At 42.1% G+C, this 15,880-nt stretch overlaps 2 protein-coding genes across 10 annotated transcripts in view; one reads left to right on the top strand and one right to left on the bottom strand.

Annotated features, from left to right (window-relative positions):
- LOC100121010 overlaps nucleotides 1-15,880 on the top strand; it is a 53,751-nt gene that overhangs the window by 15,212 nt on the left and 22,659 nt on the right. For 2 of the 3 annotated variants that reach the window (XM_001604547.6, XM_008212886.4), the window contains exon 2: nucleotides 14,499-14,600. The exons of the other annotated variant lie outside the window; for it this stretch is intronic. In XM_001604547.6, the coding sequence (XP_001604597.2) occupies nucleotides 14,499-14,600 (102 nt within the window). The remainder of the gene's footprint in view (nucleotides 1-14,498; nucleotides 14,601-15,880) is intronic. 3 annotated transcript variants of the gene reach the window in all.
- SPH90 (serine protease homolog 90) lies at nucleotides 5,324-8,659 on the bottom strand. 7 transcript variants are annotated; one of them, XM_031925328.1, is made up of 7 exons: nucleotides 8,537-8,657; nucleotides 7,870-8,126; nucleotides 7,320-7,556; nucleotides 6,930-7,226; nucleotides 6,243-6,511; nucleotides 5,986-6,149; nucleotides 5,324-5,851 (listed from the first exon to the last, which is right to left on the bottom strand). In XM_031925328.1, the coding sequence occupies exons 3-7, from the start codon at nucleotides 7,532-7,534 to the stop codon at nucleotides 5,645-5,647; spliced, it is 1,152 nt and encodes a 383-aa protein (XP_031781188.1). In that variant the 5' UTR covers nucleotides 7,535-7,556; nucleotides 7,870-8,126; nucleotides 8,537-8,657; the 3' UTR covers nucleotides 5,324-5,644. The 7 variants fall into 7 exon arrangements, with proteins under 7 accessions (XP_031781188.1, XP_016837001.1, XP_016837000.1 ...); XM_016981512.2 differs by having other exon boundaries at nucleotides 7,905-8,164; XM_016981511.2 differs by having other exon boundaries at nucleotides 7,320-7,558; nucleotides 7,889-8,164.

The following is a 15,880-nucleotide window of genomic DNA, read 5'->3' on the forward strand; positions in this document are numbered from 1 at the left end:
GAGGAGAGAAATTTATCGGCACTTCTTCCAGTCACGTCTCCCGCGAGCTGCTACCCGCGTCCAAGGCCTGTGCAAATAATCCGAGAGCTTCTTAACGCTGTCGTACTAATTCATGATGGAATCCTGAGGTTTTGTGATTTTTTCTCTATGTCAACGGCTTGGCAATGTTTACCGTTGTTCCGCTCTTTTGTCTGCAAGACTGATGAATGGACCATCAACTTTACTAATGGCTGAGATGGCCAAATAAATAAATTATCCAACGTTAAAAACGAGTCTTTTGTTGTTTTTGCGAATATACCAGGACAGGTGATTTATTCGTTTAATTTTCAAATGAATATTCCCGAGTAATGATATTCACGTTTAATATACAAAGATTCAGGTAGTTATCGCCTGCGCGTGTCCATACAGCTATACTGAGCTCTGTGTTCACCTGTGCGTTAATGGATGGTGGTTTTATAACGCTAATGTGTATCTCAAAGCTTCCTCTTATTTTCCATGAATCAAATTTCAATTAAAATTAAATTAGCGTGTGATCGTCGTAAGAAAAATGGCTTCGAATAGCTACATTCATAATGTATCGTCGTTATTGGAAATTAATTTTTATGTGGCGCAAGTAGAGTGTAATTATGTTTGACTCGAAATTATTATTCTTACGGTAAGCTGTATAAAGTAAGTGAGCTCAACTTTCAATCGATTTCATGCTACATGTTCTATGCAAATGAAAAAAATGTAGCCATTTCATAAAAAATAAAAATGGGTTAACTTTCACATAAAAATATTGATTGCGAGATGAACTGATCTTACAAAGAGTATAGTGGCAATCGGTAATCAAATTAAATCGGATGAATTTACGTTCGCAAGTATGGTGCAATTTATGTTGAGCGTTATGAAAGCCATAGATAACTTTAATCCCCTCATGCTTTATCAGGCTTGGCAACTGTACGCAATCGATTATAAGAGAAAAAGAATTCCTCCACGAGTTCGCAAGTTGAACAAATTTCAAAAGTTTCCCAGCTTTTCCGCGAACAAACGAGCCAACGGATAACTATTCGAAAGCCTCTTTCCTTAACCGGCGAGCCGGGGTGCAAAAACAAGTGGAAGAAGTGCAAGAAAAAGGAGAGCCTGGCAAAAAAGCAGCAGGAGAAACAACCGCGATGCGTCCCATAAAGCACCAGCTCGTTGCGCGCGGAATAAATCGGGCAGCAGCAGCAGCAGCACAAAGCTCGCGCGCGCAGAACAATTACCGTATATGCGGAATCGGAATTCGAAATGAAGAGGACTGCCGCGGAAGCTATCGATCGTGCGCCGCATGCCAACGCTCACTCTCTCCCGTCCCGAGAGAGAAGCCACACTAACAGAAATGCCGATGCCATGCGCGCGAAAGCCGTTTAACTTTTGACTCGGCTCCGCTGCAGTGTACAGGTATCGCCGTATACGCGCGTGAGTCCGCGATGCTGCTGCAGCAGCTTCGAGCTAATTTGAAGAAGTTGTACGAGGCTCTTGCTCGCTCTCTCGTGTGTCCGTGTGTAATTGCCCGCTGTTGCGGATTCGAGCGAGCGGGAAGAACAGGACTCTCCATGTTTATTGGAGAACGATTAGTCGTTCCTTTTGATCGAGTGTAATTGTCGGTGCGAATCGGCCTGCTTTATCCGCTCGAAGGGCGGTTCGATTGCTTGTACCCTTGACAAATGGATGCTGGGTGATGGAAACGGGTGTAAATTGTTGACAATCGAAGTGCGATTTTTTCCACGCTCTTTTTGAAATCGCTTGATTCGACGATCTCGCATGTGAGCAACTTTACGGACACTCGCGATGGTACAAATAAAAGCACGAAGCTCAAAATCGATCTTCGCGATCGAGTTCTTCTGATCGCCCCTCGTCAGTATACCGCGTCCTTGAGTCCATGTCCATCCATTAAAATTGATCGGAGCACGAGTTATCGTCGTGTAGTCGTTAATTTTAAACGGATATGTGTATTCAAAACGTGCAGTCCCGGTAATCACCAAGTTTTGCTCGGCATCTGCACGACAAGAAGTGTAGCATTCCGCGGGCCAGATCTTCTGGAAAAGTTCCTCTGTCAATCGGCATTCGATCACGGATCAATCATTGATTGCCGATCTGAAGCGTGTAATAAACTGCAGTGTCTTTGCAAAGTACTCTCAAAGTATCGATGATGCCTGAAGTCGCCTCTCGACAAAACACCCCGACGGTCGGTCCTTTATGGGATACTCAAAAATGATTCAAAGCTTAACAAATCGTTTGACAAGTAAATACTTACTCGGCTCATTCGCATCCGAAGAGCAGTGAATATAAACTACGTATGTAAAGCGCGCTCGAAGCTCACTGTTCACGGAGCGTATAGAACGCATTACGGACGAATATTAAAGTTACTCAAGCATCAGCGCGCACCACTTTATCCAGCTCACTGAACACTGGTATTGGGCTTTTAAAACTCAACGCACTGCAGCGGTATGGCTCTTTAAGTAGGATGCGCCGATCTCGATGTTAGTAAGTGACTTGCACTTTCAAGTGATTTCATATTGCATCGAGAACACTCTCCCATTCAGTTGCACCAGATTTTTCTTCGGGCAGATACTGCGATTCATTATGAATATTGAATAAAGCAAATTCGCCTAAAAGAGATCAATTTTTCACTCTCTCGCATCGGGCAATTAAAAATCCTCATCGCGAATCACGATCAGAGCCAGGCTTTGCATGCACGGCAGCGAGAACGTGCTCGAAATAGAGGAAGCAAAAGAGAAAATCCAAATAAAGTCAAGAGCGCCCAGAGGGCTGGTTAAAAATAAGCGCAGGATCTCCGAACAAAAGAGAAGAAGAAAGAAACACGAGCAAGAGAGAGAAAGAGTAGCTCGTTTCCTCCTTCGGGCTCCTCCACGTGCAGCGCTTCTTCCGGCTGCCTTGGGCTGCGAACGCGCTTCCTTGGCTATATGTGCATGCTATACAGCCGACTCGCGTGCGACGTATCTATGTAGCGGGGCTCGATTCTACGAAAACGAACACCGTATGCATATAAGTCTTTTAATGACGCTCGCGCGAGGATGTGTCGCGCTGGATTATACGTATTAAGCGGATGCCGGCTGCTGTAAACGGATTCGTTAGTGCACACCGGCGAGGATGCGCTTGATGGGAGGAGGATGATGGGGAATTTATTTATAATAAAGGAGAGGGTGATGCTCGAAGACGAAGGCGACGGGAGTGGTCGGACTTTCGCGCTCGAACCTTGTAATTTGTTTCATTGAGTGAGTCGTGCGACGCATATAATACCTGTGTTATTTTTGTCTACATTACTTTGATTTTTAAATTACAAAGTGATTCTTTTTTCAACTACAGCGAAGGATAATAATTCATCACCTCGAGCGATGCTATCTCCAGATTATTTACTCAGAGCCATTATTAAGTTGACACAAATACAACGTCGCAAGCTCTCGTTCCTCTGAAACAAAGCCATAACTCATCGCGACAGTGTACAAGTCCCTTCTCTTATCCCTTCTGCGTGAGCATCAAACGGAATCGACAACCACAATACAGTATAGCAACAAAGCAACAGCGACAAATCGTTCGCGTCCTCAGCAGAGACATTGTAACTCATAAGGCGCAGACATACAAACAGAGCAACAGCTGGCTTGTTGAATACGTCTCGATATCTCGTAGAAATCCAGTACACATATACGTCGAAGCCGAGACCGAGAGAGAAACTTATCCCAATGCGATCTTGTGGTGCGCGTCTCTTCCTCGCAGCTTGATAAGGCCTACTCCCAAGCCGCCCCTAACGAGTGCGCGCGCGCTCCGATGGATGATCAGTGATTTACCGCCAGCGCAGCACTTGTAATCCACGCGCGCGCGAGAGAGAGCGAGAGAGAGAGAGAGAGAGAGAGAGAGAGAGAGAGAGAGAGAGAGAGAGAGAGAGACTGTAATGCAACCGACGCCGCCGCCACATCACCGTTATGAGCTTCCTATTTCTTCTTTTATCTTTGACGCAACCTGTCTCGTGCGCGCAACCGCGCATCGATTAAGAAACTTTCGATACTGTTAGAGCAGTCGCTGGTGCGGACACGCTGCCTTCGGATGCAAGCATATTTTCGAAAATTGCGTCGAGAGACATTGCTTGCTTACAGTTATAGATGCGAACGCCGCTGATGAACTTGATCGAGGTACTCGATAGTTATTCATAAAATTTCTCTTGCTCATATCGCATAAAGCTACTCGAGCGAAGGCAAGTTTTCAATTGTTAAGATTGTGTGCCGGGTATGCAAATACAAGCATAGATGCGCGTCAAGATATCATGACTACAGAGATCGATGACTGTCGGCTGGTCAGTATACAAGTAGATGAGTGTCGGAATCGGTGGACAAATCGCCTAGAGTACAAATAAATCAACTCGCAGCGTCGATCGCAGATCCACGAGCCTTCTTTTATGCACCTAGATACAGTCGTCGCGGTTCACCCTAGCTCATTATTAATCAACCGATCCTTTTGCAACTTATATGCGCGCAAAAGCCAACGGGGCTCACTAATCGTTCGGTAATTGCTCTGTGGGTCGTGATCTATCTGCTTGGCTTGCGATTAGGGCGTGAGTGTGTATCGGTTGCGCGCGGCGCCGCAAGTCTTTTTCCTATAACGAAGATATGGTCGCTCTGTGCGTAGATGTGTTATCGGCTGGAGGTGCGCGTTTTGTGCGCGTGCTCGGGGAAATTGAATAATTAAAGCTGTTTGTTTTGGGCGATTTGCTCCGAGCAGGAAGAGCTTTCTGATAAATCGACGAGGCGAATGCGGCGCTAAAGTGTTGCGCTGGAAATTGGTTTTCATTTTTCAGGTGATTGAATTATATGAGTTCGTTACTGGAGAGATAATATGCCGGTATTAAGGGAGTTTAAAAGTCAATTCAAAAATTGAATTTTGCACCACAATAATTATTAACAGAAAACAAAATTGCTCGTAAGTAGCTATTATAATAAAGACATAACCAAGATAACCATAGCTTCCTTCGTAATATGTGTTACTTTATAAAATTTCTCAGATAAGATCACCTTTAAATGTTCCACAAAATTGCTTTGGCATGGGTAGACGTTAACTTGCGATTGATGCTATTACAAACCCTGTTATGCGGATGTTTTAACAAATTTTGGCATTGGCATGATCCTATTTTATCGAGATCCTAATTCAACCAAGATTTTGATCTTCGAAAAATTATGATTTATATATTTGAATAACGTCTACAAATACATTGTTGTAAACGGATTTTGCAGAGAAAATACATCGTCATATAAGAACTTGCGATAAAAATACAAAGAAGAACAGATAATTTATATCTCGTCTTGCACTCGACTTTATTGTTACCAGAATAAAATTATTGAAACATTCAAGATGTCTGTACGTTTCATAAACAACATTTTATCCAAAGGGTTAGGACAAGAAAAAAGTTTATTTTCTTAGTCATATTATTTATCTAATATGACAATAATTTTAACAGTAACCGTATAATTTTCAAAGTTTGGAGTAAAATAAGCGCACATTTTATGACTAAACAATTTAAAAATGCGAGTATTCAAAATATTGAACTTGCAGTAAAATTACAATAGTATATACTATGCACTACTAACACTTATTTAAATTTCGTAAGTCTTTAAGTGTACCTTCGATGTTGATAAACAGTGTTGTCGAAATTGTGCAACAGTAGCTGCTTGTCAATCCAAGAACGTGCGTGTAAGACGTTGGCATAAACTCCAGGTACATCGCTACCGCATCCAATACCCCAGGACACGATGCCAACCTGCACGTATCTTTTGGGATCCGCTTTCAAGGGACAAATAAGTGGACTACCTCCGTCTCCCTGCAAAACATCAAACAATCTTACGTTTTATTATTACAGATGATTAATTTATTAGTGATCGATAAACTGCAAAAAAATCGGCACATTAAAGTTCTATTTGGACATGCAAGTTATAATGCCGTTTTATTACAAACCTCGCACGAGTCTTCTCCTTTGGCGCCACCAGCGCAAACGAAACTTCGATCGAGTTCAAAATTTGTTCCGAGTATCGTGCGGCGCAAAATTTGTTCACACGCACGAGGATTGATGAAGGATAATTCAATTTTTTTTAGAATATACTGGTATCGGCCTCCTGTTCCTGAAAACCAAAATGCAAAAAAATATCCGTCTGTAACAATTATCATAATTTTCTATATCATCACTTTTTGTGAGCTGGCCCTTAAATACTCACCGAATTTATTTTTACCCCATCCGCTGACAAAGCAGCCAGTGACATCGAAGTCGTACCTTGCTTCAGGCAGACAGATTATGTCCACGTTCTCCATGATGCTTACCGGATTGCTCAGTATCAGAAGAGCAAAGTCATTTTCCAGGGATTTAGAGTGATAGCTTTCGTGAATGATTATAGCTTCGATCGCTCGATCCTGATGCGTAATAATCTCGTCTATTGACTGGGTGTCCCAGTCACCGACCCTAATTTTAATCTCTGCTGCGTTTTTGCTGTGAATCGATTATTCTGTTTAATTTATTAAAATACGTTGAGTTTTTTATACGAATGAGATTTTTTTATTGTTATAATAGAACAGCTAAAAATAATAATTCAAAATAAGTTTTCGCATTTTCAAAAGTTGCTTATCATAATCGATCTTCAGACAGGCTATTTACAAAGATACTACAGCAAAGACTAAAACACAATAAGAAATGAATCCTACCGCTTTAAAATTTTAATTGTAATTCAATATTCTGATCTATATTAAGTTATATATACAGGTAATAAATATACTGAATACAACCTATTAACAGTTTCATTCTCATTCTTCTAATGACAGGTATGGCAACTTATCGTTCATAGAGCGAGAAAACTTGATGCATTTAATTCCAAATAAAAATAAGTCATCAATGACAAACCCAAACATACCCATAGATGCAGTGGGCTGCGGTTAGTACAACTCTACGGTGTATGAGCGTACCACCACATACATACAAGTCTAGTTCGTCAGGTGCGTAGAGCAGTACAATGGCCATCCAAGGAAACTCGCCAAACTCTGCCTCGTTCTTCTTATTCTGGCTCATGATCTTGAAGCTGATGCCATCAAAGTTGCGAACGCCGCAACTACGACCAAATTGCGATGACGCTCGATTCTTTTGAGGCAACTTTAAGTTCGACAGCTCGCAGCAGACCTTTAGAATATTGTCGCACACGGTGTTGCTCGCTCTGAGAAAATGGAATTGTGATTGTTGTGATATTCGCCATTTTTGAATCGAAAATAATTAAAAATTCAATGACTGATGAGTAGGGTATACTTGCCGTTGACTCGGACTGTTTCTAATATTCGTCAGAGTACCAGATCGAATATTGATGAGGTTATTGATTACTTTCTTTTCGTTTTCGCAGTGTAAAAAAAATACGCACTCGCAGGCTGTTGTTACTGGTCCGATAGCGTTGATAACAATTTCCTGGACTGCCTTTGTGTGACGGTTAATTACCGCCGTCAGAAAAAGCAATTTTAGTGCTAGCTGCATATTTTTATGTCACTCTGTATAGCTGTAATAAGAAATGAAAATTTAGCATCAGAAGAAAACTTAAAACCGTTTTTTATACATACAGTGATTCTTATATATATATATATATAAATATATATATATATAAATATATATATATATATATATATATATATATATATATATATATATATATATATAACGCGACGCCATCAGATTAAAGAATCGTTTTTTCTGACGTCATATCTCATATTGTATACGTCTTATTAATCACATATGGTATATGAACTACGACTCGAGGTGGGGTGTCAACAAAACATCAAATAACATAAAGAAACGCTTGGCAATGATCGTACTACGTGAATTGGTACTTATATTCATATTTTCTTGCTTTTCTTTGTGGTTGGTTTGCGAAAAATTTGGTAGGTGTTTTTCTTGGAATAGTCATCTGTTTATAAGGCGTAATTTAATTCTTCATATCCTTGATACTATCAAATTATTCCGAACCGTTGGCGAATTGAAGGCATGGTTATGTATTATAAGTGTTGTACGGAATCGAACTCAATACATAATCTGGCCGTATTGATTGCTCACAAGTCCGTGTTTGTTTACGCTGATCACATAAATTATTATCACTTGATGATATTAGTTCTGGTATTTGAAACACGAATATTGATTAACGATTTACGAAAATTTTAAATTGATGTACTTATCCAAATTTATGTGGTTTCTAATATACTAAGGTTCTTTTGTAAAGCTTAAACGGACACTAAGTATTCGAAACATTAAGTTTATGGAGGGTTGATTAGAGAATTTTTTAATAGTATGAGAGAGAAAGGAAGGACGGCAGAAGCTTTTTATATTGAGTGTGCGGAAAAAATAGCCATTTTCTTGACCCGCTATCAAAAATTACACTGAACATTTTTAGTGAATGAGTTGCCATTTATCTTTAATGCATGAAAAAGAACCTTTTGGCCATAGAAACAAAATACTTTGTAAGAGAAAATATTAAATAGTACGTACCTCGTCAATTTTACAAGAGTTGCTTTAGTTAACGAAGTTTCACTTGTATACAACTATATACTGTTGTACTGATCGTTCTAGTCCGAGCTCACGCTTAGGAATGAGTTGGATCATCCTGCATAGAGTTTTGTGCCGGGCTCAATTCAAAACAAATTTTGGATGAGCATTCTGAAGGAAGAGGGGGTAGTACTACGAGTAGATCTGCGTAATAAAAAAACGTGTGCAAGATAAAATTTTAAAATCCAGTGCTATCAGAAAATTTTATTTAATTCAACTATGATGAATCAGATAGTATACAATTTTATAACATATGAAGGCATTATAAGTAAGGATAGGACTAGCGACAATGACACGCTATTTTCTTGCATACCACCAGACGAATAAAAGGAGAAACAGCCTTCAGCATCCCCTTAAGCATCAGTTATACATACGAGCAGAACAGAGAGATCCCTCGCGCGCCAGGTGACGACGAGCGATCGAAAGCTTATCACGATGGTCGCGTGCTGCTGTTGCTTCTGCTGCTCAGAACGGTGCCTCCTCGTCTTCTCTCAGTCTTCTCTGCTGCACAGGGTCTGTGACCCCTTCCTCGCGCATCAACGTAGGATTGAGAAAGCCACTCGCGCGCATAGCATAGCATAGCATAGCACAGAGGTGTACCTCGCGGAGAGAAACATACGCTTAAACTTGCTAATGGAAGCGTGCACCCCGCCGATTCTTCGAAAGAGCAGTCGCGTTATATTATTTTCGCGTTAGCACGCGCGAGCGCGTTTGTGTGTACCGGTAGTTCGCGTATACACACTAGTCGATCGTCTTTTTTTAGATGTATGTCGTGTGGGGTGCGAGAAGTGCTTGTCGACCACCCTCTGCTTGCTCTGACGAATTTCTTTCTGCCTGCTGCTGGTGTGACCGGTCGTGTTTGCTCATATAAGATCGAGATGCGAGTGGAAGTGCTAAATACGAACCTTTGCATATAGTGTAATTTTTTATTCTTGGATACCTATATTTACAAGCTAGACCAAAGTTTTTTTTATTTTTTCACCTTAAAATACCATGATTAATATTAATACAAACTAAGTGTACAATAAGAACGTAATGTTGGAATATAAATGAGCGTTTTAATGAGCGTTTAATTTAACTTTGTTTTATTTTTACGTATGAATAACGTGGAACTGCAAAAAATTACTGCACTATACATCTTAATAATAATTAAAGTATAAATATCGTAGTAGAGTCATTAATTCAAATCATGAAATTATTATTGTTATAAATACTTTGTTGTAACAGTTCTGAATCGGCTATCGGTTAACATGCAATAAAAAAAATCGCTGGTCGTCGCGATCGCACTATCACCTGATACGGTAATCTTCACGCTTATTCGGGGAGAGGCGCAAGAATGCAGGAAGTCGTGGTTGACGCGCGTGAGCAACACTATTGACGCTGTTAACGTTACTCGCCGCGCGAGAATTAAATATGTATAGGGGCCGAACACGCGAAACGGGAATTTCCTCGTACTGCCGATCTTTCTCTGGCAATTCGAAATTTTTGGGGTAAAAGGGCGCCTGCTATACATCGATCTTGTTTGGTCATGCTCGTGATCGGCTATTTTTTTCCGGACTGGGAAAACGATATCTAGATCGCCTTTGTCTATTCAAGCCATGCATTTTTCCGAGCGTTTTATGTTGCGGCTTTCAACTATTTTTGAAATGCAGTCTCATAACCGTAAGACGTCTTACTCGGGTTCATAAAACAGAAATAACTGTGGAATAATGCGCATTTTTGAAATACGCGCCTACTCCGTATCCGGAGACGGGTTTTTCGTTTTTTGAGCGCCCCTCGCTGCACTGTTTCTGAAATTTTACTCAACCCGATAAGATAAGCAATTTTGTTCGTGCGTACGGGTATATTGCGCGGTGTGCGCAGAAATATGCGCTACATCGCTAGGGGAACAAATCATGTTGCATTTTTTCTACTGCCATACACAGGTACTGTGCAGTGTGCTGCATAAAGGGTGAAACTAATTTCGATGTGCCGGAGTTATAACGATTTGCAATACTCCTTCGTATATTTACTGCGTTTGCTTATCTGCGTGATGAACGAATTCGCATTTTAAGCGGTATTCGGTAAAGTATCCAAGCCAGCCGATGGTGTACTAATGTAGCGCGATTCTTTCATCAATTCAATTTATTTTCATTCACTTGAGGATTTAATGAAGAAACGCAGAAAATGAATTTAAAAATATATGTGTGATATCTTGATACTACTGGCATTATTTTCCCTAATAGGATTATCAAGAAGCAAATAGTAGTATCGAGTGATACACAGTTGAAAGTACACGCCAAGTAATGTATTCAGCAAACAGTTGACTGACTGACAGCTACTGCGGGAAAAAAGCTTTATTAATTCTCATTGTTTTCTTCCCTTTACGACGGTTCGTTGATTATACGCTCGCGCAGTCGAGCTCGGGATCGGTATTAAAATTATCGGTCAAAGTTATAGTATAATGCACCTGCCCCTAGGGTCAGGACCTTCTCGTAAACGCATCGTACGGAGTTACGCTGGCTTTGTTTTAAGTATGATTTAGATGACAGCGCGAATATTTATCTCCCGCGCGCAATCATAGCGCGCATATGCACAATTTGCACGGCGAATGGCGATAGTCGCTCGTCTAAATAAGAGAGATCGTTCAGTCACAGCCCCATTCTCACGTGGTTTACAGTAAAGCGACCGTTAATATTGCGTGGGACATGCGCTTATATCGGATAACCATAAAATTACTCAATTTTATTGTTACGCTCCACAAAGCGCTACACATACCCGGTCATTATCCTCCGTATAAGCAGATAAAATTGAAAGAGCTGCGCGTGTTTGATGCGCCAGGGCTTATCGGTACGAAAAGCAATTACGCTACTGGTTTCGTATTGGTGAAAAATAATGCTGTGCCTTTGCCATCGTTATTCATGCGGCTTAGGTATATACATATATAGGGGCGGTGCTATAAGCGCACACTAAAAATACTTGTCAAATTTACTTGGATGATCACCTTCTTTTTAATAGGCAAACTCCTTACATTACCATTTAGCTAATATTCGCTTAAAAACAGTGTGAATATTAACTGACGTTAGTTAATTTTGTTAGCTTATTTTTCTAATTTCAGAAATATTAACTTATTTTCTATCAATGATTCGTTGGGTTCTCTATACCAGGGATATGAGAATAGCTGGTGCCGCAGGGCTTCTCGTAGGATGTCGCAAATAACCGTTTGAAGCTTCAGTGGATAACAATTAATCCTTCAAGGGGATGAGCTTTATAATATATTTACGTACGGTTGACTGGTATTTGTTGACTTGTCTTGCAGGCTTTTTAAATTATTCTACGCAATATAGGTGTAGTTCTTTGTGTGAATTGAAAGTTTGTCTCAAGCAGCGTTGTTTTTTATCGTCCTTCATTTTAATCAAATTTCAGAATATCATCAGCATACCCGCATCGGATAAAAATAAGATCGCATCAGCTTCGCGAATCATGTTCGTATCAAAAGATTGATTCCCGGTTGCGCACGAATTTCGCAGCAACATCGAACGCCCCAGCGAGAGATCCAGCCCTCTGATAGCTTGCATCTTTCCGCAAAATTTTCGCAAAACTATTCCAGCCGCAATCTTAATATCGGCATCGCTTTTTACCTCGACTAACGCAAGTGCGGCCAGTCCTCTCTCGTACTCGTAGGAACGTGAAATTTACGAACCCTCGCACACAATCGCGCTTGCGCACACAAAACGTTATCCCTCATCGCCTCCCTCTCTCCCTCACTCTCTCCTTTCCCGCGAAGAAAAGCACGGCCTATGTGCTCGAAGAAAAAAAAATGCAATCTTCGGCATCGCGGCTCCGTCGCTTGCTCGCGCGCGCCAAAGGTGAAGCACGCAGGTTCAAGGCGATCGTCGCGCGCGGGTGCGCGTATCTCCTTAAATCGCGAAATAATCGCGACTGTACCGAGAAAAGTACAAAGGGGAGGCAGTCTGCTGCTACAGGCGGTTAAAAATGGCGGAATGAATAGCGCGCCTGAAAGCTTTTTGATTTACGACTTTTTTGTGGATTGTGTGCTCGCCGCTTTGAAGCGCTCTCACTCTCTCTCTCTCTCCCTCTCGGCTTATTAATATTAAACAATGAATTACACATGCATAATATACGGATAGTGTTTCGGCTGCTGCCGGGATTTTCCATTTTGTATTTGAATTTACGCGCGTTGAGCTTTTTTTCGCGGCGCACACGCATGCACGCGCGCAATTAGAAGTTGAAGTGAGATTTATAGGGAGATTATATTTCCAACGCGGAATTATTCGCCGCTTCTTGATTATATGTACTGTAATACGGCGCGGCGCGGCGGTATTTTTAACAATAAACGCGCTAAAAGCCTGGCCTACGATTATGCGCTCATAACGCGATGCATATAATATAAAGTATTTTACAGCGCAGTTACGCGCAGAGCCGTACTGCATACTACTGCTATATAGTTACTTATCGCGAGATACACTCGCAGTAATCTCTCATTCGCGATAATCTCTCATAGCTTCGAAAAAACAAAGGAGAAGCTTTCAAGGCGAGCATGCCAAACAAGAGCCCCGATGCGCTTGTCCGTCAAAGAAGAAGAAGAAGAAGTCATCGCTGATACGTATAGCGGAATGCCGGAATGCACAAAGCGGAAGATTGCGCCTGCGGCAGCCCGGCGATGCATCGGAAGAAGAAGAAGGAGAAGAAGAATGTACAATTAAACGTCCGTCACACAGCTTCGACATTGTCCGCGTCGTGTCGTCGGTCTTGTTTGTCGCTGCGAATGCGAATAGTATACAGCATGAAGGAAGGAGACGCGGCGATACGGCAATAAAATCTGAATTTCAGTGGCAATAAATCTACGCCGGGGTAACGTTTCATTCGGAGAAATTGTTGCCTGCATGCATGCATGCCGCGGCGAAGGGCTTCGTAACACAGGAACGCGATTAGCTTGATATTTCAATGATGTCGCTGCACTGCCGTCCGCTTATTGCACCGTATATTATAGATGTGTCGCGGCATTCGTTTGTGCGTTATCGCTTACCCGGAATGGCTATTATACGCTTTTCATAACTTCGTGCGCTTACGTAAAGAGGAACACTTTGCATGAGCAACACTTGATCATCGACCGGAAGGCAGTGCCAGAAGCGCACTGCAATTAAGAGCATTTATGTCACGGCTACTTTTTTCCTTCTCTCTCGAGAGCCGTCATGAATCACGAAAATCATTTTCCACTTCTAGGACGAGCGCTTCTCCGCAGCGCAGAAGACAAAGGAGAAAATCTTCGAGCTTCAGCCAGCGCAGCGACACTGCAATAAGTCAGCTCCAAATTACAAGGATCTCCCGGAAAAAATGAGACTCGCATAATAACATTGCAAAGGGCTGATCTCTATAGCACACAGCACTGCCCGTCGTTAACGTCGCTCTCTCTCTCTCTCTCTCTCTCTCTCTCTCTCTCTCTCTCTCTCTCTCTCTCTCTCTAGCTGCAGCCGGCAACAGTATTTCATGCAGGTTGCGCTCAAGGCCGCGATGGCGTTTACGAGTTTATATCCGGCGCGCGAGAGAGCTTTACACGCGCCTCTCGCGTTCTCCTTCTTTTTCGAGAGCCTCTTCCTGCGTCGTTTACGTTCTTACCTACTCGCCGTAGCAGCAACAGCTTCGCTTGCTTTTACGGGACAAGTGCACGGCAAGTTTTAAGGTTGACGAGAGAGAGAGAGAGAGAGAGAGAGAGAGAGAGAGAGAGAGAGAGAGAGAGAGAGAGCGCGCATGTATTCCAATGCGCGTAACTGAAAACCGTTGACTCTCGGAGATTATAAATGGGAATCGGAGTCCATCTCTCTCTCGCTCGCTCTCCCTTCGTTCCGAACGATAAATCCTCTCTCGAACGCATGTTTAACTCTTTTTTTCTCTTTTGTTTCAGTGCAAAGCAAAGTGCGATGCTCCGAGCAGACGATGGAGGTTGACATCGTCAGGACCACACCGCAAGCTCTGATCTACCTTCAGCAGCTGAAGAATTATCCAGGTAATATATTTTCGAACACGAGAGAGAGAGAGAGAGAGAGAGAGAGAGAGAGAGAGAGAGAGAGAGAGATAGAGAGAGAGAGAGAGAGAGAGAGAGAGAGAGAGAGAGCTATACGGTTAGATACAATCTGTTCATTTTTCACGAACGGATGTTTGCATAATGTAGCTCGAGAAAAAAAGCCATCGTGGCGTGTACCAGTGTCGCGGTAATACAGCTTGGCTCATTTTGTACGCTTTTAATGGTGGATAACTTTTTTCTGCGAGAACGATACGTCTCACGAAGACAGGCTTCAATAAATTTCGTGTACTAAAAAACTCGTTTACTCGGATACGTTTATACGCTGGAATAATTGAAGTAATTGATTCAAGTTTTGTATAATGGCGGATCGGAGCAAGACTATGCTTTTTATTACACCTGCGCGCACAAAAACGGGAAGCATTTAGATACGCGCATGCGTGCAGAGGTAATTTAAAAGTTGTTAGCGATGTCGAATAAGCGAATTCCAGGCAAAGAGCCAAAAATAAAAGCCACATCAGGTATCACCGTGAATTCTTTAATCATGCTCATACGAGCATTTAAGTGGTTAGTCTGGACGATATCAAATATCACTATACTCTCGTTACACTTACAGGTGTTGATTTTTTCAGTGCTCACGTTCTACTTGGCACCAATTAAACAAAATTGCAACGAATCGAGCTAAAAAAAGCTGCGCCGGATAACAATAAATCTGACACTCATACACAAATACACACACTCTCGTGACTCGCTTACGCAGTTGGTCTAATGAGCATATAACAAAGACATAATGCGGCTCTCCCGCGTTTCGCTTTCAAAGCCGGCATCACTCCCGGCGTTTCTTTTTACAGCGCCGGCTTGCGTTTTCGAGATACCGCCGCGTCCTGCTATTAATTGCTTTAGGGCCAGTGCGCCGCTCATTGAATCCGATAATTGCAGCGCGAGAAGCAGCCGTATAATCGCCCGGAGCCGCGCAGTGCCTCATCTAAAGTCGGAGTAGCTTGAGCTACTTGCGCGTGCGAGAACTGCCGCGAAGGAGAAGCTTGTCTTGTATGTATTATGTAGTGGGAAAAAATCGGTGAAGAGGTCGTGGACACGAGATAAGTATCGTGCGATGTGACCTTTTCTTGTGGTCAAGGGTCTGCGAGAGCTTCGTGGTCGTTCGACTCGAGGAAGTGGTGTTTGTGTTTCTCAATATACTTGGTTCCGTGGATGTTAAGTTGAGGCAGTTTATTTTCATAAGTTACAATAAATTGTCAAATTAA

Source organism: Nasonia vitripennis (assembly GCF_009193385.2).
Source record: "Nasonia vitripennis strain AsymCx chromosome 2 unlocalized genomic scaffold, Nvit_psr_1.1 chr2_random0010, whole genome shotgun sequence".
Lineage (NCBI taxonomy): Eukaryota > Metazoa > Arthropoda > Insecta > Hymenoptera > Pteromalidae > Nasonia > Nasonia vitripennis.